Source organism: Helianthus annuus, chromosome 15, assembly GCF_002127325.2.
Source record: "Helianthus annuus cultivar XRQ/B chromosome 15, HanXRQr2.0-SUNRISE, whole genome shotgun sequence".
In the NCBI taxonomy this organism is placed as follows: Eukaryota; Viridiplantae; Streptophyta; class Magnoliopsida; order Asterales; family Asteraceae; genus Helianthus; species Helianthus annuus.
The window spans coordinates 156,378,526-156,399,068 of NC_035447.2; the positions used below are offsets into that span (position 1 = coordinate 156,378,526).

The window sequence follows — 20,543 nt, forward strand, 5'->3', positions numbered from 1 at the left end:
AGAGAGAGAGAGAGGATAAGTTCAACAAAAATATAGGGAAAGGGTAATTTTAACGACAAACCTTTTTCTTTCATACAAGAACCATGCTTTAAAATCTTCCCATGATTTCATGCCTTAAATGACGTTTCCACATATTTAAATGCATGATTGTTCCATACCCTTTATGAAGTGTTTACATGTCTAGATGGCTGCAATGGAATAATCACCATTTTTACACACGCGCACACTTTATCTGCATCCTTTCTCTCACTAAAGCCACATTTCAGATTGAGTCGATTGTAGAGATAAGAACTAATCCCACAAAATTATTTAAAAAAAAAAACTAATACAACACCCTTCCAAAACTAAATTCTCGCAACATCAATGACATACCACTTCAAACAAATCAACAGGCATTCATCACACACCGGGTTAAAACCAGCATACAAAAACATGGTTTTTTTCTAAACTCTGCTGCAAACTATACGATGCTCATGTTAACTACAACTCAAAGCAAATGGCAGTAACCAATACAAGCCAACATTCAATATTCCAGCCTTTTTTTGTAGATATCAAAAAACATGCGCATAGAGGAAAATACTAGTACCGAACGATATCTTGGAGGCACTCGTAGAAGTGTGAAATTTGTATCGTTTCCTTGCCTGAGTAAATTGCTTCTGCGCTTCCACCAGATTCTCCTTGTGCCGCCATCTCAACCACCATATATAGCCGCTTGATTGGCATCTACACAACCACCACCACAAATATTTAAGTTTACCAAGGAAAGCGGTTCAGTTGTAACTGAAGCAAAAATAGTTAAGGAGATTAAAATCTTACATCATTCAATGCCTCGGCTGCAGCCTCAACATCATCATCAGAGAACACCTTAAGTTGTTGTAATACCTGAAATCACAAAGATTGAACATAAATCAAACAAACAAAAACATTAACCGTTAAACATCACATCAAAAGAGCATTTAACTTTGAAACTTGCCTTCTTAGCATCCTCGGTCTTCAATGTAGGAACATGGTAAGTGACCGAGAAAGCATCACAAACACCAACTGACTCCAAAAAGGATACCTCACTTGTTGTTCCAATTACCAGCATATTTTTACCCTGAAAGTTTTAGTAACAAAAAATGTAAGATACTAGAAGGGTAAAAGAACATAAAACATTTAATTTTTTCGTGTTTTGTTTACACATTATTCTTATTATTAACATACAAGAAATAATAAAGAACATACCTTTGGAGGAAGCCGTTTGAGGAGGACCATTAATGTTTGAGATATCAAATTTGAAAAACGAGGACCGATTGCAACATATTCAAGTAGTCTGCATTAGTGAAATAAAATAAAATGAGATTAATCAGCAACCAATACAGATTTTGTTTGTATGATATTAACAAGTGAATCAATTACCTTTCAATATCATCAAGGACAATAATGCTCAAGGTTGACTTGTAAGCATCCTCAAATACCTATAAAAAGTGTTCACATGAGAAAAGATTCGTGAAAATCTATCATAAAAATATGAAAGAAGCATACAACCTTGACGATTTGTGCACATTTACTTCCTTCACTGAGTCCAATCATCGTTTCAGCAGAAATCTATAATCATTAGAAAAAAATGTTGATTTCACACTATGCAGTGAATAAATTATTTTAAGACTTTCTAAAATATAAATGAACTTACAATCTTCACATATGGGAAATCACTACCGATACCAACAGTAGCTGCCATTGCAGTCTTACCACTGCCAGAAACATTATCGGAACATTAAAGACAGGTTATATTAAAACTGATTATCATATAAAATTAAAAAAAAAAAAAAACAAAACAAAATTTACCTGCCACTTGGACCTTCTAGAAGAACTGTGACAAGTGGACTACCTCTGCTAACTTTAACTTGCTCTGCTAATAGCATGGTTCTTTTAAAGATATGATCATGTCGCTGACCACAATCAACTATTCCATTCAGTCTGCATTAAATTAAAAGATTTAAGAAATGTAGTCATCGTTAACAAAAACAAGATTATTTTATTCAGAGAATTGAGAGAACACTTTATACCTGCAACGCTCAAGGTCGTCAGTGGAAGCACCAAAGGCAGGAATAACTTCATGAAGAGCATTCAAGAAATCCTCCATGGTGACCTTGATGCTCTCCTCGTCTATGGTTTTGGTTAAGTCATCAAGGCTGAGCTGGCGATTCAGAGCATAAGAAACCGCACTTTTCACAACACCTTCAAGTTCTGCTCCACTGTAGTTCTTGGTTCGTGCAGCTGTAATACAAAAACATTAAACTTAATCAAACCGTAACATGCTTTTTCATTAAAATGACAGAATTATAGAAACCAGTGAACAAACATACCAAGCTCTTGCAAGTTAACATCGGGAGCTAGAAAAGAATTCTCTTTCATCTTATTTGTATGAATTTGAAGAATTTGAAAACGACCGTTTTCATCTGGAAGGCTGATTTCCACTTGGACTTCCAAACGACCAGGCCTAAACAAGTTTTAGAAAAAAAAATTAGTGAAAACTTGATACAAATTAATGACAGTTAACACCACCTTATGAGGGATAATGAGCTCACCTCAAAAGAGCTTCATCAAGCAAATCCTTTCTATTTGTCATTCCAATGAGCAACACATTGTTTAAAGCTTCCACACCGTCTATCTAAATAATATATTTTACGAACTCAGTTTCTTACGTGGACTGGCCTTTTTAGAAATTCTACTTCTTTTGGTTAATAATTAAGTTAACGTTTAAAAAGTTGATCCAACCTTTGTAAGGAGCTGATTAACGATGCTATCATGCACTCCTGTGCCATCCCTAGTTGAGCCTCTAGACTGCAGAATGCAAAAACAAATTGTTACAACAAGGCATAAGTTTGAAAAAAAAAATGAGAGAGAGAGAGAGAGATTCACTGAATATCTGGAGATGAACTTACCTTGCAAATAGCATCAATTTCGTCAAAAATAATCACATGCAAGTCACTTTGATCCCCTGGAATAATTTGAACAAAAGGGTATAACCGTACAAGAACTAAAATAAATTTGTTTCATAGTCTGGAATCTAATCAGTCTACTGTCCTACCCCGTGTTCTTTGATCTTGTTCGGCATCAGCAAACAAGTCCCTTACATTCTTCTCAGTTTCACCAACGAATTTACTCAGTACTTCAGGTCCATTTACAATCTAGTTTGAAGAATTAATTAGCATTGTCATCATTAGAAGCAGCCACAAGTAGCATCATGTAAGATCATATTGTGTGCTCTTTACAAAAAAAAAAAAAAATGATTGTATACCTTTGGATCCTTCCCATTTAGCATCTTTCCAATCTGACGAGCCATAAGGGTCTTGCCAGTACCAGGTGGACCATATAACAGCATTCCCTTGACATGCTTTACTCCCAGTCTAATGCATAAACATTCCCATTTCCATAATAGAACGAAAAAGTTGGTAAATAATTTTCACACAAAAATGTCTTATATCATGACATAAAGATAGAACATTACTTGCTTGCCACATGGGGAGGGAAAACCCTAGACGCAAAAGCTCTTCTAAAAATATCTGCAAACTCATTGCTCAGACCACCAATACCAAGTGACTGAAGGTTAAACTCCTTATGCTTGAAAATGTTGCTGCTAGCAGCCTCACGTTGATTAACAATCTGCGCACAAAGAGAAAAGCTATTGAACTGAAAAACAAAAAGCACTATTTTGGAAATGAGTGAATTGCAAGTTTTGTCCTTTATCTTTATATCATTTTGCAGGCGGTGTCCTTTATGTTTAAAATTGATGAGTTTTGTAGTTTATGTTCTAAAATCCTACATGTTTTATCCTTTAGGCCTAATCCAGCTTGTTTTTTCAGTTAAATCTAATCATGTGAGTTGCACATGAGGGCAAATCAGTCATTTCATCAATCCTTCTTATTTTCCCCAATTTATACCCACCTCCACAACCTAACCCCTTTTCACTTTTCTCATTAGTTTCAGCATTAACCAGAATATAGACGGAGATGAAGTGGGTTTTTCAACAGTGATGAATTCTTATTTCCACCATCACCATCTAGTACACGAGGAGGATGAATAAAGGCAGCGACGGTGACAACTTGCGGTGGTGTGAATGTAGTGTTGTTTAGGAGGCGGTGGCGGTTGGTGTTTTGGCAACTGGCAGCGACGGAGGTGGCGGCTGTTGGTGTTTTGGCAACTGGCCGCGACAAAGACAACTGGCGGTGGTGTTGAGGAGGACGTCTGCTGGTGGTGAATTTGGTGGTTACAGCAGATCGGAGAGATAGCTAAGAGAAAGGGAAAGAAAATGGAAAGGGAGGGACTGTGTAAAGTTTTGAGCAAACAAATTTCATTTTTTGGGTTTCAAGATAGAGGTATCCATTGTTTTGTTTCTCGGTTATCTGTGTTTCAAGAGAGAGAGAAAGAGATGCATTGTATCAAGTAAAAAGTTTTGTTTTTGGGTTGTTTGTGTTTGTTCACAGTTTTGTTAATGATTTTGAATTCTTATACCAATCAGAATTTTTATAGTCTTGTGGGTTTATCGGTCTGGGGTGGTAGCCGGTAGGAGGTGTGACGGTGAGAACAGTGGTGGCGTTATTAATGTTGAGAGTGGTGGTTGGGGCGGTTAATGGTGGTGGTGGACAGAGGTAGAGAGAGGGGTAGTAATGTACATATACGTATATTATTTATATACATAATATATTATACTATATTAATTTTTATATTTAATTTTGATTTATTGTTAATTTAAATATTTATATATACAGGTAAAAAGACTAAATTACCCGTATGTGACTAGATTTAACTGAAAAAACAAACTAGGTTAGGCCTAAAGGATAAAACGTGTAAGATTTTAAAACATAAAGTACAATACTTGTCAATTTTAAACATAAAGGACACCGCCTGCAAAATGGTATAAAGATAAAGGACAAAACTTGCAATTCACTCTTTGGAAATTAATACCTTAATTCCACTAGAATTGGAGGCTTCAAAAACAATATACGAATCTTCAGAAAGCATGCCTCTTTCAATGTCTGATTTTCCCTGCCCTTCTACAGCAACCTGACTGACTGTGAAGATATAACCGTTGCCATGATACTCAAAAGTTACCCTTTGTCCTGATGTCAAAACCTGCATTGAAGTAAGCCTTCATGTAACTGTCCAACAAATACTTGTATAATAACATTGGCTTCTTGCTGTAACTACACTCTTCAAGAGCATACAAAGTCATACCTGGTTTATAAATCTTTTTCGAAGCTGTTGAGCTAAAAGGACAGCATCAACCTGCAAAATACACAAGTTTCAAATTTGAAGATGGGATACAATCTCAACACAAGAAGTTACTATTCAAAGTTTAAGAGATGCCTGCTCTTCTTTATTCCCTTTTTTCACAAATTCCAACTCAAGGGTAAGTAATGCAATGTTGAAATCTTCTGGTGGAATAAACCTAAAACGGTTTACAGAAGATATTTATAGTAGAACAAACAAAACCGAGTTAATACACTAGAGTAACTATAACCACAAACCTGCTAACAGATACCGAGTCTCCAGTCGAAACTCTTGCATGACGTCTTTGGATAGCATTAAGTCCAATTTGCCCACTTTGTATGGTATTGTAGGCAGTTTATTTCAGTTAAGGCAAACAATAAAGTGACACTTCATACATATCAGCTTGCTAGTAGCAGTAATTCAATGCTCTAACAAACCATTTAAACACATAAACAAGGCTACAATACAATTTGATATGCTAATCTTAAAAAACACAAATAACAAATTTTATCTTAAGCATGTTAAACGAAAACAGATCTGTCATAACCTAATTTGCTTCTTAGTTCAACAGATACGAATTGAAACAAATGCTATAGAAAAACGAGATCAGATCTAGGCACAGCAAATTGACGAAGATCCGAAGGGAAACAATAAAGTGACACTTTATACATTAACATGATAAGAACAGTTTCAATGCTCTACCGAATCATTTTAAATAAAAAAACAACAACAATACAGTACAGTTTTATATACAAATCTTCAAAATATATCAAGAACACCAATAACAAACTTTATCTAAGGCATTTTAAACCAAAACAGATCAGACATAACCTAAAATGCATCTTAGTTCAACAGATTTCAGAAAATGTCAAACATCATTCATCGAAAACATCAGTAAATCATAAATCATCCTATAACACAACCAAAAGCTATGATAATTAAACAAACAAACAATGAACGAACACGTCACCAACGAAAGCGAACACCAGATTAGAATTTAGATCTAACAGCAGTAGTTATTTAATGCTCTAACTAACAAATCGTTTAAACACATAAAACAACAAGCCCACACTACAATCTAATACACTAATCTTCAAAATACATCAACAACCCGAATAACAAAATTTATCCAATTCATTTTAAACGAAAACAGATCTGGCATAACCCAATGCTTCTTAGTTCGAAGAATATCCAAATTAAAACACGATAATCATGAAAAACACAAGTAAATTACAGATATAAAACCAGAAACCCTAACAATTTAACAAACACATAATACATTCGCTCGTGTAAGCGATAAAAAGGATATGCTATAGAGAGAACAAACACGTCACCAACGAGAGCGAAGGCGAGATTAGATCCAGGAACAGCAAACTGACGAAGATCGGTAGGTGAACAATACGCGCAGTTGGTGTATGCGAGATCTTTAGCCGGTGTGTTTGTAACAGTCATCGTCAACGATGATCCTGACCTCCCCGCCATTTGTGGTGATTTTTTCAGGTAATCAGAGTGGAATGTTGTGGATATTTAGGAGAGAAAATGGGAAGGGAAATGGGAAAGAATGGTTTAAATCGGTTTCGTCTGATCGATTGTTGACGGGGCTAAGAAAGATGACCAGACTTTGAATCTTCCAACCGGCGTCGTTTTACAGCTCGGTATTTTGTTTCTCGAAGAGTATATGTTGCAAAGGTTGCCCCTCAAATTATGTCAATCTCCTATTTTTTTTAACCTTTTTTTATCTCGCCTTACTTACAATCAAATCGATGAGTTTTACATTTAAGAGTAAACTAGTCTAAAACGGGTAGCTAATAAGAAAAATAACTACTTTAACATTGTTGATGTAAATATTTTAATTATATAAACGTTGAAATATTAACGGAAATGATATAGGGTACACCAAATAATCGAAATACATGAATACTAACGTTTTATTACTAACGTAAATATCAAATTAAAATGAAGCGTTTGATTGAAGTTGAAGTTGATCCGTTCCTAACTAAGTGGGTGTTTGGGTTAGCTTATTTTGGAGCAACTTATAGCTTATTGACTTATAAAAGTTAATAAGTTGTTTTTAGAGTGTTTGGATTAACTTATATAAGTTACTAGTCTAAGTACCCGTGTAATACACGGGTGGCTTAACACCAACTAAACACATACAAATTCTGAACGTTTAATCGTTAAACTGTTATTTCGAAACCATAATATTTTAAGATTGTTGACAAAGTGCCAATACTACATCTCCCTAATGTTCGTTAGATATTAAGTTTTTCTTAACGAAATCTTCATGATGTTTTCATGCCTTTTGGCGAATAAGAGTTGAACCGGCAGTGTTGACATCTAAATTTACATTAACACATGAAAGTAGAGTCATAGATAACACACGCCAATACATGTTATCTTCTTAATCTTGTAAACAAAGATATTCGAAAATTGGGAATGACTGATGTGATTAGCTATAGTTTGGATAGATGCAATGATAAATTGGAGGAAAAAATATGAAAGAGGGGAATTGTAGGCACCATTTTATTTGAAAGGATTTCAAAGAAATAGATGAAAAAGGAAACGGGAACTAAGGTAGGAAAAAAACGGTTTTATATTTGGCAATAAGATGGGTAATAAAAGGACAAATGGCAAAACACAGGTTGCTAAACAAAAAACAATTTATACTTTAATGCGTAAATACTTTATTATAGGTTCGTTCGAATAGAAACAAAAATGATAGAAAGTACGTGAAGTAAGAGAAATAGATGATAAACATAAAAAATTCACAAGCCATTGAATATCTCTTTATATACAACATTCATTGTTTTATTTGTAGGTCTGCCTTCATTGTCAAGTATTAGTAACTTGATTCCATCTCGTCTTGTAACCCTGGATAAAGCTACGTACAATTGACCATGTGTGAAAACTGGTTGTCTTAAGTACAAACCAACCTTAGATAGCGACTAGCCCTGGCTTTTGTTAATCGTCATCGCAAAACATACCGTTATTGGAAATTGCCTCCTTTGAAATGCAAAAGGAATCTTTCTGTCCGAAGGTACCAAATTCATTCTAGGTATGAATGTCCGAGAACCAATATTTCCACCTGAAATTATCTCAGCTTCAATTACACGGCTGTAAAGTTTTGTAACCTTTAACCTTGTACCGTTACACAAACCATTTCGTTGGTCAATATTTCGTAACAACATTACTGGAACACCAACTTTAAGCACTAACCTATGATTTGGTAAGCCAGATACTTTAAGACCATTCAGCACGTCGGGTGAGTATATTTTTTGCTGATCAGCATTGCCATCTTCAGTAGGGCATAGACTGTCAGAACTAAGATACTCTTTTTCTTCACCTGGGAAAAGTGCCAACAATCTGTCGTTAATCTCGTGAACCACCTCATTCTTAGGCGCAAGTATAGCTCTAGTACTAAAGTAATTACGATCATTGCAGTTCTCCAAGATTGACGGATAGACAAAATCAATAAGGCTAGAAATTGGATCAGATGTGTTGTCAATTAAAATCTCAGGTGGTATTTCAATTATTGCTTCTCCATCATTCGAACCATCAACATTTCCCTCACCAACGTCCAACAACCATTTTGCAAAATTATTGATCTCTTCAACTTCAAATGACGATCTTCCAACGGTTAACCTCATGTTTCTAGTTAACGTCAACAACTGACACTTCCTCCACAAATAAGATGAACATAATGAGGCATTCACAATTTCTTGTCGTCCACCGTTTGGAACAACAGGTAATATTTGCCTAAAATCACCACCAAAAATAATAACCTTTCCTCCAAATAGAACATCAGATTTGGATGAATTAGAGATATTAAAAATGTCATGCATAGTTCTATCCAAAGCCTCAAATGCATGTTTATGAACCATAGGAGCTTCATCCCATATAATGAGTTTGGTCTGTTGTAGTAATTTAGCTACATCATCGTCAGGTTTAATGTGGCAAACGGAATCCTCATTGAGATTCAAAGGTATATGAAACCTAGAATGCGTCGTTCTTCCTCCATCCAACAGCAATGATGCAATTCCGCTAGATGCAACGTTTAATACGATCTCACCTTTTGACCTAATTGCAGCAGACAATGTTTTCCATAAAAATGTTTTACCAGTCCCGCCATAACCGTAAACAAAAAATACTCCTCCATTGTCTCCATCAACTGCGTTCATAATTTCTTCATATACTGAACGTTGTTCATCCGTTAACAAATTCACCTGACCTTGATAAACATTTTGTAAATCTGTTCTGTCGTATGCAAGCTCTTCGTTAATCAATCGGCAGCGAAAGTTATCTAAAGATGAAGTATCTGGGTAAGGCATTGATACAAATCTTCGAAGCGATGAATTATTTCGAGTTAAAAACTTCTCAATTTCGCATAAAACATAGTTCTTTAGTTGCTCATCAGGAATTGATAAACCTGAGAAAATTCAGAATAACATATAAATTTAATGATAAATTTTTAGTAACTGTAACAAAAATATAATATGAAATTTATAATTTTACCTGAAACACGATGATACTTTGAGAATCTGTAAAGAAAATCATCTGTCATATACTTCCATGTGCTTTCCCAGACTACTTCAGGTCTAGATAAAGTGCTTAACAGTAACATGGTGGCGAATAAATTGCGAATATAACCTGCGCTACCTGATATATTTGCTTCTTTGATGGCCTCAATGTACTCCGAGTCGTCATCCAACAAACCAAGCGCATAGCAAGCATCTCTAAAAGTATCGTACACTCGACCATTAACTGTTTTAATATCATCAAACGATGTTGGTCCTTTAACTTTGTTAAGAAGAATTCTTAAATAGTACGCTTCATCGGTAGACGGAGAAACGGAATGAATTCTGCCAATTGTTTTTCCTTTTATTCTCGGAACCCATATACGTTGGTCAAGCTTCCACACATAAAAACGTGGAAACTGTACATATGTTAATGTACGTGCAACGGTGTCGTCAGGATCTTGATTACGTTGCATCCAAGACAAAACCATTGATGAGTTCACAGATGGCTTGTTTAGCACGTGATTAATATCTTCATCAGGACCGAAATAAACTGTTTGTTGTCCAGGAAGATGGAAAGGCAACCTCATAACAGAAGGACTCCTATAATTAACTTCATTCGAAAAAATCCTCCAAGAGGCTTCACAAGCCGATATATACCTACAATCATAATACTCTTTAATTTCATCATTTTCTGCTTGCTCGTTTTCATTATTGCTCGAAACCACAGCAACTGTTGCTCTATCAGGCCCTTTATTAATATATTTGAATAAATACTTTATTGACGCCGCTTGGTTGCACCATTCAACGTTTATATGCGTCTGATATCTTTTCAAAAGTTTTTTGTTGTAAGATACAACACTTCTATTGTCTAACTCAATTCTATTTTTTTAAAACGAATGGACCGTCATCTCTTCTTCTGTATAAGGGAAATCCGTTACAATCCAAGGTTGAGTGATCTTGAAATTTCTTGGGAAAACCTTTTGAACATTTTCTATCAACCATACATGGAGAGCTCATTCTAGCGTTACCACATGGACCGTGAATCATATGGTCTTTCACAAGCGTATATAGTTCCGGGTCTTCGTTTATATCAGGGATTCCTGCAGAAATAAACTGATCAACATGGTCTACAGTTGGAAGTTTGTAATCATTCTCCATGAATAAGCACATATGCGCATGAGGTGTCACACCCTGACTTTTGCGGAAGCGTGGTTTATTTGGTGTGACTTCTTAATACCATAGCAACAATCATAACAATGCTATATGATAAAAACATGAGATATTCATCCATTAATAAAGTTTAGAAAAATCCCATTTTCAACAATCACAAAATAATTTACAAACCTTAACTTGATTTATTTGAGTTCATAAAGACTTAGCAAAAGACTTTAAACAAAACCAGGTTTAGGTATATATAACCCGTCCAGGAAGAGGTTACACCTTCTAAACCCTGGATGACTTCTTTATTCAAACGCAGCTTGAAAATACGTGCATACCATGCCAGATCCATTAGTTTCCTGAAATACATGTAGTTTGAAAAGTCAACATAACGTTGAGCGAGTTCATGTGTAAGTGAGTAGGTATAAACTTTTGTGAAAATGTCTGTATGTATGAAAATCCCTGCTATGTAGCAATTAAGGAAAAAGAGACCACCATTGGGTTGCAAAGCCAATGATAAGTGTGAAATGATGCAGGAAGACTCAAACCTAGTGGATTTGTGCGTCGGGCACTTAGTCATCTCATGGTCCACTCATCGGACTCAGGAGTGGGGCTCGCTACACCCAAATAGATCTATCACTAATGTCCCTCGGTCCTACAACGAGGATTAATGGCCTTAAGTGTCATGCCCACCACTCACATGTTCGCGTAATAAAAACCCTCCTTAAGCTAACCATACCATGTAAATAAATGTCTTTAAATGTCTGTAACATGTATTTCACCCCCGAGGTGTAAAACTGAAAATAGTTAAAAGAAAAGGGGGATATGAACTCACAGTATTGCGTCTTCGGTACTCGTAACCCAAATCTCCTCAGCAAACACGACTACCTACAATGGTCTAACGTCTATTAGACGAACGGGTCGTGCCTTGTCTTAGTGTTGATTAGTGCCTTTGAGTTATGTTTTAAAGGGTCTTCAATATTTTAGTAATAATACTTCTTATACTTGTGTATTCGTATTTCCTTCCCAAGGATGTGATATTTTACATGTGTCTGTTCGTATTGGGATTATATTTTTAAGTCCCATTTTAGAGAATACATATTTAACCATATTCATGTATGAAACCAACCTCCGATACTTTGTATTTTGTGATAAATATTATGACGAGTTTTATCTTTGAAAACAAAATCTAAAGTATACTAGTAAACACCCGTCTCAAAAATATTTATCAAGTGTTAGGATTTTCGGAAAATTTCGTCATAGTCTCCTTTGTAAATAGGGGTGTCCATGCTTCATAGCATATCATTTTCTTTTACGTATATCCCGTAGTTCATTTTCAATAATCAAACCGACATATAGACATACAAAGCATTACTTACTTTATTTTAGCTTCATCACCCAAAACTGGACTGTTTTCGAGGATTTTTATAAAATAGTTAAACTTTTCCAAAAATTCCCAAATTTTTACAGAATGACTCATACGATCCAAATTTTATTGTGTAAAAATATCAGGGTCCAGTTCGTTACCAATATTTTACAGAAATTTATTTACCCGACTGCAATCAGATTTGTTACTTTCTGATTGCAGTTTACGGAATAATTCACTAAAAATTAACCGTAAGTCCGGTTGACGAAATTCCAGTTGGAGGATCATCGTGACAACGGTGACCATCTACTGTAAAAATTCCATGAGTTGATTCTACTCAGATTTCAAGTTATGACTCCGAATACAACACACTTTTTCTGCAGTAAGAACACAACTTAAGCTGCTGTCCAAAAACAGTCCTTTAAAAATAGTAAACGACTTTGAAAAATTACGATTCCCGTGCCATTTGTTCGATTATTCCAAAATGCATATTTTAGGCTTCAGAAAATCAGTTTTTCGATTTAAAATGGTCCAGTTACAGCCTGTTGAAGTTGGCTGAAAATACAATTCAGCATGCTTTTTAGAGTGTAAATGTTACTAAAACGCGTCAACAATTGCTCTAACAACGGGTTTATCGAGAAATCAATGATCAAACAACATGCATACTTATACCAACATAATCCAACCAGATTTTATCATTATATAAGTTTGTGTTTAGGTTCCTTGTTCACTTTCTCTTTGTGTTCTTATTTTAAGCTTCAAACAACAATGTTTCGAACAATCAACGTAGAAATGATTCATGAGCTAGATCGAAGACTTACTACTAGCACAAGGGATAGGGATGAACTTGTGAACAAGAAATGATGGTGAAAGAGGTGTGAGAATGCAAGTGGTGATGCTTCTTCAAGGCTCTAATGCTCCAAACTCCATAAGGCTTCTTTCTAACACTTGTTTTAGACTTATAAATGGATCAAAGGAGTGGAAGTTGTAGTGATGGTAATGGATTCAGATGTGGGCAGCCGAAAGTGAGAGGGAGAGGAGTGAGCTTGAGTGTGGTGAATTGATCTTGAGAAGATGATGGAGTTATAAGGTGCATTGGAACTCACCAAGCCACCCTAGGAAATCCTAGATAAATGATGGCATGGATTCTTGGCCAATCATAATTAAGGAGATAAAAATAAAATCTAAACAAAATATTTAATAATGATGGGCTGAAATTTGGTTGGGGGGGGGGGTAAATTGTAAAATTTTGGTAATTAGTAGGTAAATAATTAGAAGGTTAAGGGTATTTTCTAGAATAGTGGGTGTATGTCATGTTTCTATAGTGTGTGGGGATTTTTGTGACCATGATTATTTAGAAATAATAAAATAATGTTTCTGACAAAATTTTGGTGTCCCGGGTAATGTCTGGTTATTCGGTTACGTATTGTTCCGTTAAAGCGTTTAATTGTATCGCATAGTGTCTTTTATGCATCTTTTTGTAACGAATTTTAATTCCAACACTTAGGAAAGCGTTCAGGACCATTTAGTCAATTCTCTGTATAATACGAGTGTGTTAAAAGCTGAATCATTGCTGAAGTTGCAGAGTTCTGCACTTGAAATGAGTTTTAGGCACTTTCCGGCACTCAAACTATCACCTAGTGACACAGTCTTATGGTCCTCACTTCCCTACACTCCATACTGGTGTAGTACTCTACCCCTGGCTCATACTAGCCTCAATATAGTGTCTGTCTATGTGCTGGCATTGTCAGCATGTGTCTGAGTTATCCGCTCACTATGCTAACTGTGTTTTGTGCATCAGGTCTGTCACTAAGAGTCTGTATGAAATAAATGGAGTGACTGTATGTAAAGTGTTGCACATGTATGTTTGTAACATAAATCAGTAAGCAGTTTAAAGTGTCAGTTGTTATCAAGCACAGTTATTAAGCACATAATTAGAATTAATTAATTGTACAATACCTGTAATTGTGAGGGTTGTCACATTCTCCCCCCGTTAAGAAAATTTCGTCCTCGAAATTTGTACTACCTTAATTCCTTAGGGTTTCGTTGGGCATGTATGTATATGAATAGTACCAAGGTAGATAATCACCAAATCGAATCAAACCTTATTCACATTAAGTGAGTCCAAGAATATATATATATATATAACACTACGAATCCAATGGTTAAAAGGTATGTGTTTTTATCATTTGGTGTCGAGGGTACAAGGCGTATCGACGTATAGTCTAGTGCAATCCAGTTAACAGGGGTTCCACAAAAGAGGAGTCTTGTCCATTAGGATACTTAGATAGTCGGTCACAATATGCCAACGAGTTTTCACAACCGTAGCATCAGCTATATGAACTCAAAATCAATAACCCAAAAGTAGTTGTAAAGTGATCTGTAAATCTCCCGACTAAATGAACGGAAAGGTTTAGTGTGTTGGCACTCTTAAGTTTCGTAGGTACACCGAATGGAATACAAGCGAATTTTGGTGTATCACGGTCTTGATTCGTAGTTGCATCAGAAATGTTTAAATGGCAAGTCAACAAAAGTATATGTAGTTTTGGGTGAAACAGTTGACCATGATTAGCACAAGATAATGACACCACAAGGTGTCGTAATGACGAGATTCAATAATGGTGGTGACTAAACAAGTTTTATCGTGCCTGAAATCAAATGAAAGTGTACAAAGACAACCCGAAGGTTTAATTTACACAATGTCGTAAAGTTTCCAGTTGAACAAAGAATATCAAAGAGCCACTGTTTTTGATCGAAGGTGAAAAAGTATTAAATACCGCAAGGTATTCGATTAGTCAATGAAAGAGTCATTAAGAGGTACATTGTGCTATGGAATGAATCTATGTACCATTGCCTTGACACACAACTGTGTTGAGACTGCTTTAATTGTGATAAACTAGACAGATTTAGAGCAAATAAATAATTTAAATCCGTATATGAAGTGAGTAACCCAATTAGCACAAGCTTCAATTCTGTGAAAAATATCACCTCAAGGTGTCGAAGTCAATCAAACGATTTAGTGGAGTTGTAGATCAACCGAATCTACTACGACTCGTAATGAAAGAATCTTTGCAAAAATGTTTGAATATGACGCTCCCAATACATCATATGACGTCTTAAACTGGATAGGCGAAATGAATAAGTTCGAGCAATTTAATTTGGTTCTGGCGTAATCCGATAATAAACGTATGCATCAACAAGGGAATCCCAGCACGGTTACGATGATGAATTATGAACGTAACTTGAATGAAAGCAGTTTCAAGAAAGTGTGTTGACTTGGTAACAAAAGAGTCAACAATAACAATAATGTAAGCCATTTGAATCACAACCCAGTGATTAGGTTTAGCAACATAATATTCGAACTTCAATGAAGCGCTTGAAATGAAACCGCACGCGTAGCAAAAGGTGCATGTGTAATATGTGAGTTTTCAAGTAATGACACAATGAGTGTTTGCTAAAATGGAGAAACGACCAAATATTCGAAGCAAAAGAGTGTTCGCTCTCAGCGAAGAAAATCAACGTGATGCAACTACCATTAAGGGGAGTAGAGATGCAAATATCTACTCGCTAGAAGTAAAAGTGACGGTTTCAACAAAAGAAATTTAAGTACTTTCTATTTTGTTAACTGAAATGGCATATATGTCAGGTTAATGGTGTTCGATCGAGTTAACAAGTATGGTTTCTAAGTAGCGACCTCTACAAGTTTGGACCTGGGTTCCCAAAGGTCCTAAGCCTATGTTTTCTAGATCCTTAAGGTTTCGTATTCGGTGTAACACTATCTAGTGCATCGTGTGTGACACACCATTCGTGTGTCCGTTCAAAAGATATCATTGTCCCACAACTTCCCCGGTATACTTCCTTCCTGAATTCACAGCTAACAACACTCGATCATTGATTTGTCGTGAAATAGTAGTTGGGTCCTCACAGTTAGTTACATAAGTAGTTCGTTATTCCTTAGCAAGAGTCGCCGACTCTCGTGGGTTAGCTCGTTCGGCTCCTGGTAGTTGATGCTCATTTGAAAGTCACTTCCTTCTTATTGCCGAGCAGAACTGGGGTATCCCAAATTGGCAATTTTGGTCTGTTATCTTCCTTCTCTATCCACTACTGAAACTACACTGTCAATCCTTGCATTTCCGAAGGTGCAAGTATCTAGAGTGCATTTACCACAGACGCGGGGCCTGGAATCAAATTAATGCGAAATTCGACTAGTCGTTGAGGAGATAATTCTGGTAAGTCTTCGGGGAGAACTTTCAGGATATTCCTTATCACAGGTATATCTTCGAGTTTTGGTTCTTCGGCTCCCTTATCCCCGACATGAGCCAGAAAACAACACATTCTTCCCACCACAATTTTTGTGCCTTAAGCAATTCGTGATCTGTGGTGGCGGATCCTACTTCGTGAGTCACGATCGTTCCTTCATTCGTCATCGAGGTGCGGATACCACCCTCCGCTCGACCGCTTGGCAACTAATCCACCCTAATTACCTCGTCGAAGCTTCCCAGTTCAACTGGCAGTAGGTCTATCGTAGACTCGTGACCTCCTAGTTCAATTACACATCCCCGAACAACTTCATTCGCTTCTACTAGCTTTCCCTTAGCCAGTTTGATTGAGTACGGAATATCTAACTTACTAATAGTTAACCCGAATATATTCTTAAATTCCAATGATACAAAGCTATGGCCAGCACTGGTATCAAATAACATGGATGCAAAATTTCGGTTTGATAGAGAACGTACCAGTAATCATGTCTGGATCCTGGCATGCTTCCCAAGCTCCGATGTTGGATGTCCCTTCATGGTCTTTATTAATCTTCCTTGGGCAATTTTTCTTAAAGTGCCCCATGTTCCCGCATCGGTAGCAGCCTGGAAATTTAGTAGTATTTCCACCTTGGTTGTTGTTATTATCACCTCCTTGTTCGGGACTCTTCGCCCCACAGGTATCCTTGTTGTGTCCTCTCTTCCCACACCTACCGCACTTAGGCTTCTGACACCCACATTCGTGGTGATACTTGCATCCACCACGTCTAGGCTTAGCTCCTAAGTAAATCTTAACGTCGGCTTGTTTGTTGTTAGGACAATCTTTCTTGAAATGCCCTTTGTCCCCGCAGTCAAAACAACCTCGAACAGTTCTTTGTTCATCATTATCCGTTCGGGAATCTTCGGTGAGCTTCCTTTTGTTCTTTCCGGATGACTCAACCTGAGTCTCCTTCTTCTTGGTAGGGTTAGTAAGTTTTTCCAGTCTAAGTGCTTCCGTAGCGAGTGCCAAACCCATCTTACTTGCAGCAATAGTTGTTGGTGGTGTTGATGTTGTCATCAAGCTCAAGACTTGAGGCGCCAGTTCCCAAATGAATTGTCCCAATTCCTTCATTTCTGGTTTCACCAGGTACGGAACAACTCGTGACAAATCGTGGAGTCTTTGCACGTACTCTAACACTTTTGGACCTTCCCTCATCAGGCTCCGGAATTCACCTTCCCACCTCTGGGTTTCCATTTGGGAGCAATACTTCTTATGCATCATTCCTTTCAGTTCACCCCATGTTAACACATATGCTGCAGTCGCGCCCATTATTCGAATCTGAAGGTTCCACCATAATCGAGTTTCATCTGCAAACAACTCAGAAACGTACGGGACTTGTTGTTCTGGCGTACAACCGCTCAATTGAAAGATGGAATCCATTCTTTCGATCCATTTCACAAAGGCTATGGCACCTCCAGTGCCGTCGAACTTCGGAGGCTCATAATTGAGGAAGTGCCAGTAGGTACAGCCATGACTTTCTGAGGTGCCCCTGCTAGATTCGGAGCGCAGGGCCTCGTGTCGTGCTATGGCCGCAACCATGATTCCTTGAAGTTCCGCCTCGTTGGTGGGCATGCGTACATCCCGTCTTGGAGGCATCTTCTAAATGATGTTTGTATGGGTCAGGTCATAGTAAGTAATAACACACGTACGTAAAATCATTCATCGAGCACATAACATCTCATGTTATAAATTAACCAAGCACATAACATCACAAGTAACTAAGGGCCACATTTCCCTTGTCTGAACTAGCTAGTCCTATACCACAACCAAAGGCTAACTATCAAAAGTCATGACGTCAAAATGCGGTCTCCAAACTGCCGTATAGTCGGCACAATCGGAATCTTTTCACCAAAAGTCTACCTGTATAACACCAAAAATATGCCTATGCTGATGGCGGCAGAGGAGGGAAATGAAAGAAAGGTAAGTGACGCATATGTGACCAGTCCTCCTCTTTAGCACGATAGGTGCGTAGCAATTTTGCTATCCGTTGCTCAGTAGTCCATAAACGAGCGGCAGAATCGGGAGACAGTGGACGTGGAAGGTGCGGTACTGCAGACGATGCCTAACAATGACAAAATGGACGTGGTGCACTCCCCAAAACCTGCATACGACGCGTCAATGCATTCTGTTGTATCATCAAAGAAATGAGGGTGTCCTTCGTAGAGTGCCCAACATGGTATGGGTGATATGGATCAGGTAGTGGCCTTCAAAAAGTCTTCACATTCTCGGCTCATGATTAGTGCCTTTGCCCAATTGTGATGCAATCCGCATAGTCCAGAAATCAACCATACTGGTGACTGAGGTGGAGGAGGAAAGAAGAGTAAATTGTTATCATGCGTGAAATCCCCCTTGAGTTTGTATATACGTAGAAGCAGTTAGCTGATTTGCCGCTTGGCCGTATAGAAATGAGCATCAAATCCTGGGAATGGTGTAATAGCAACAGTCAAGAGCGCAAAAAGGAACCTTGATGTATGTGGCGAATCAAGGTATGCTGGTAATAGACAGGGTGGAGGATGTGGTGTCTTACATATGCTTTTCAGACAATATGCTGTCTTGTGATGAGGACACTCAAATCATGTTTTCGGTTGTGTAATGTTTTGCATTTGAAGTTGCCAATTGTGATGTCAGCTCAAGCTCCAACATTCTGCGACTCATATCCTTATACTGTAGTTGGTGTTACTGGAGCAACTCATCTCGTGTGTGGCCTCCATTATGTGAGGATCTAACATTAGCGTAGTGTATGATAAGAACTATCAAAATGGCTCATCCAGTGCCGTAGAGGTGAAAGTAGCAAACGGTGCGGTCTGTGAGGTCGTAGAAAATGTTGCTATAGCCGATGGGATCGTTACGCGGATGCTGACCTGGAGTACCTTCTCGGGGTGCGGGTATATCTTGAAGGAAAGCGTTAGGCATCTTGGCGCAATGGATGTCGGTCTTCACAAGAGCAACATTAGCGGGTGAAGGTGCAGGAACAAACGTCTCGACCGATAAGGAGACCGTCAGTCACATGTACTGGGTCAGACATAAGGGGTGTAATGCCCGGTATACCAAAGAAACAGGATCATAATCAAGCAAGGGTGCAGGATCAGCAGGTGCAACATCAAGCTGTCCCAAAAGGTGCAGAAGCTAACTCAGGAGCAGGCCCTGGGTCGTGTAACGGTGTGGTGCCTCGAGCAGGTGTTAGTGTAGCAGTCATAATGGCGTCGTCGTCTGTGTCAGTAGTAGAAAGATGTGACCAGGCCATCTAAAAGGCTGTAAATGTCACAGACTCAAGGGAGTCTGAAATCGAATATACGCTAGAATCAGAGGGTGGCCTGTTAACAGGGGCCTTCTAATCTTCCATCGTCCTGGGCGTCAACAGGAGGATCATCAATAAGCAGATTAATGTCGCCATTAAACAATTCATCAAATAGACGGATCCTCGGGAAAATAACCACGCGAGGTACGGCGTCGAGGATCAGAGCCATGATGTGCTCGCCATCGAAGTGTCCAAATGATTAGAGGGTCGTGGACCGCAACAAGAATGACAGAAAGATTCTCATCAAAGAAGCCATCAGCAAGGGTAATTCATCGCCAAAGTTTGGCAGCACGGACGGTTGGAAGTCGTCTTCATCCTTGGTCAGCATGTCAGGATCACTCTCAGTGTCTGACGTAAATGTCTCTGGCGCAGATGCAGTCTCATTATCGGAAATGGTGGCCGTAGGGTTATCAATGTCTGATAACTCGCCTTCTAAATAGTGTGACACGTGTGCCGGTACGTAATAGTCATAACATGTATATCCATAGTAAGTACTAACAATCAGTTTATGCAAACAAGATAATTTGTCATATAGTCATGTATTCACACTATTCTTCATGAAACCTACTATCCTTCCTAGTCTCTCAGACTAAGCCTCCCAGCCTCTCAGACTCAATTTTTCCTAGTCTCTCAGACTCAATTTTTCCTAGTC

At 37.8% G+C, this 20,543-nt stretch overlaps 2 protein-coding genes across 2 annotated transcripts; both read right to left on the minus strand.

Annotated features, from left to right (window-relative positions):
- Positions 1–336: 336 nt before the first annotated feature.
- Positions 337–6,925, minus strand: LOC110912858 (vesicle-fusing ATPase). Its single transcript, XM_022157677.2, has 21 exons — positions 6,566–6,925; positions 5,514–5,609; positions 5,353–5,434; positions 5,221–5,271; positions 4,951–5,118; positions 3,494–3,648; positions 3,284–3,392; positions 3,074–3,173; positions 2,928–2,983; positions 2,761–2,826; positions 2,571–2,653; positions 2,349–2,482; positions 2,049–2,259; positions 1,828–1,959; positions 1,673–1,733; positions 1,528–1,587; positions 1,399–1,457; positions 1,225–1,312; positions 974–1,096; positions 817–882; positions 337–723 (listed from the first exon to the last, which is right to left on the minus strand). Exons 1-21 carry the CDS (start codon positions 6,736–6,738, stop codon positions 580–582), a joined length of 2,217 nt encoding a protein of 738 aa, XP_022013369.1. The 5' UTR covers positions 6,739–6,925; the 3' UTR covers positions 337–579.
- A 590-nt stretch (positions 6,926–7,515) lies between these two features.
- Positions 7,516–17,973, minus strand: LOC118487551. Its single transcript, XM_035984493.1, has 4 exons — positions 17,415–17,973; positions 9,769–10,521; positions 8,241–9,682; positions 7,516–7,593 (listed from the first exon to the last, which is right to left on the minus strand). Exons 1-4 carry the CDS (start codon positions 17,971–17,973, stop codon positions 7,516–7,518), a joined length of 2,832 nt encoding a protein of 943 aa, XP_035840386.1.
- Between the last annotated feature and the right edge of the window lie 2,570 nt (positions 17,974–20,543).

Bases quoted from the DNA above. Each gene is read 5' to 3' on its own strand.
- LOC110912858 (XM_022157677.2), bottom strand. From the start codon at position 6,738: ATGGCGGGGAGGTCAGGATCATCGTTGACGATGACTGTTACAAACACA. The intron at 5,119-5,220 runs GTATGACTTTGT...ACTTCAATGCAG, and splicing joins GAAAAAGATTTATAAACCAG to GTTTTGACATCAGGACAAAG. The intron at 3,649-4,950 runs GTATTAATTTCC...CTTTGTGCGCAG, and splicing joins CCAATTCTAGTGGAATTAAG to ATTGTTAATCAACGTGAGGC.
- LOC118487551 (XM_035984493.1), bottom strand. From the start codon at position 17,973: ATGGATTCCATCTTTCAATTGAGCGGTTGTACGCCAGAACAACAAGTC. The intron at 10,522-17,414 runs GTTGTTTTGACT...ATATTAATAAAG, and splicing joins TGAACAAAGAACTGTTCGAG to GGCCTGATAGAGCAACAGTT. The intron at 7,594-8,240 runs GTATGTTTTGCG...ATGTAAATTTAG, and splicing joins GGAGGCAATTTCCAATAACG to ATGTCAACACTGCCGGTTCA.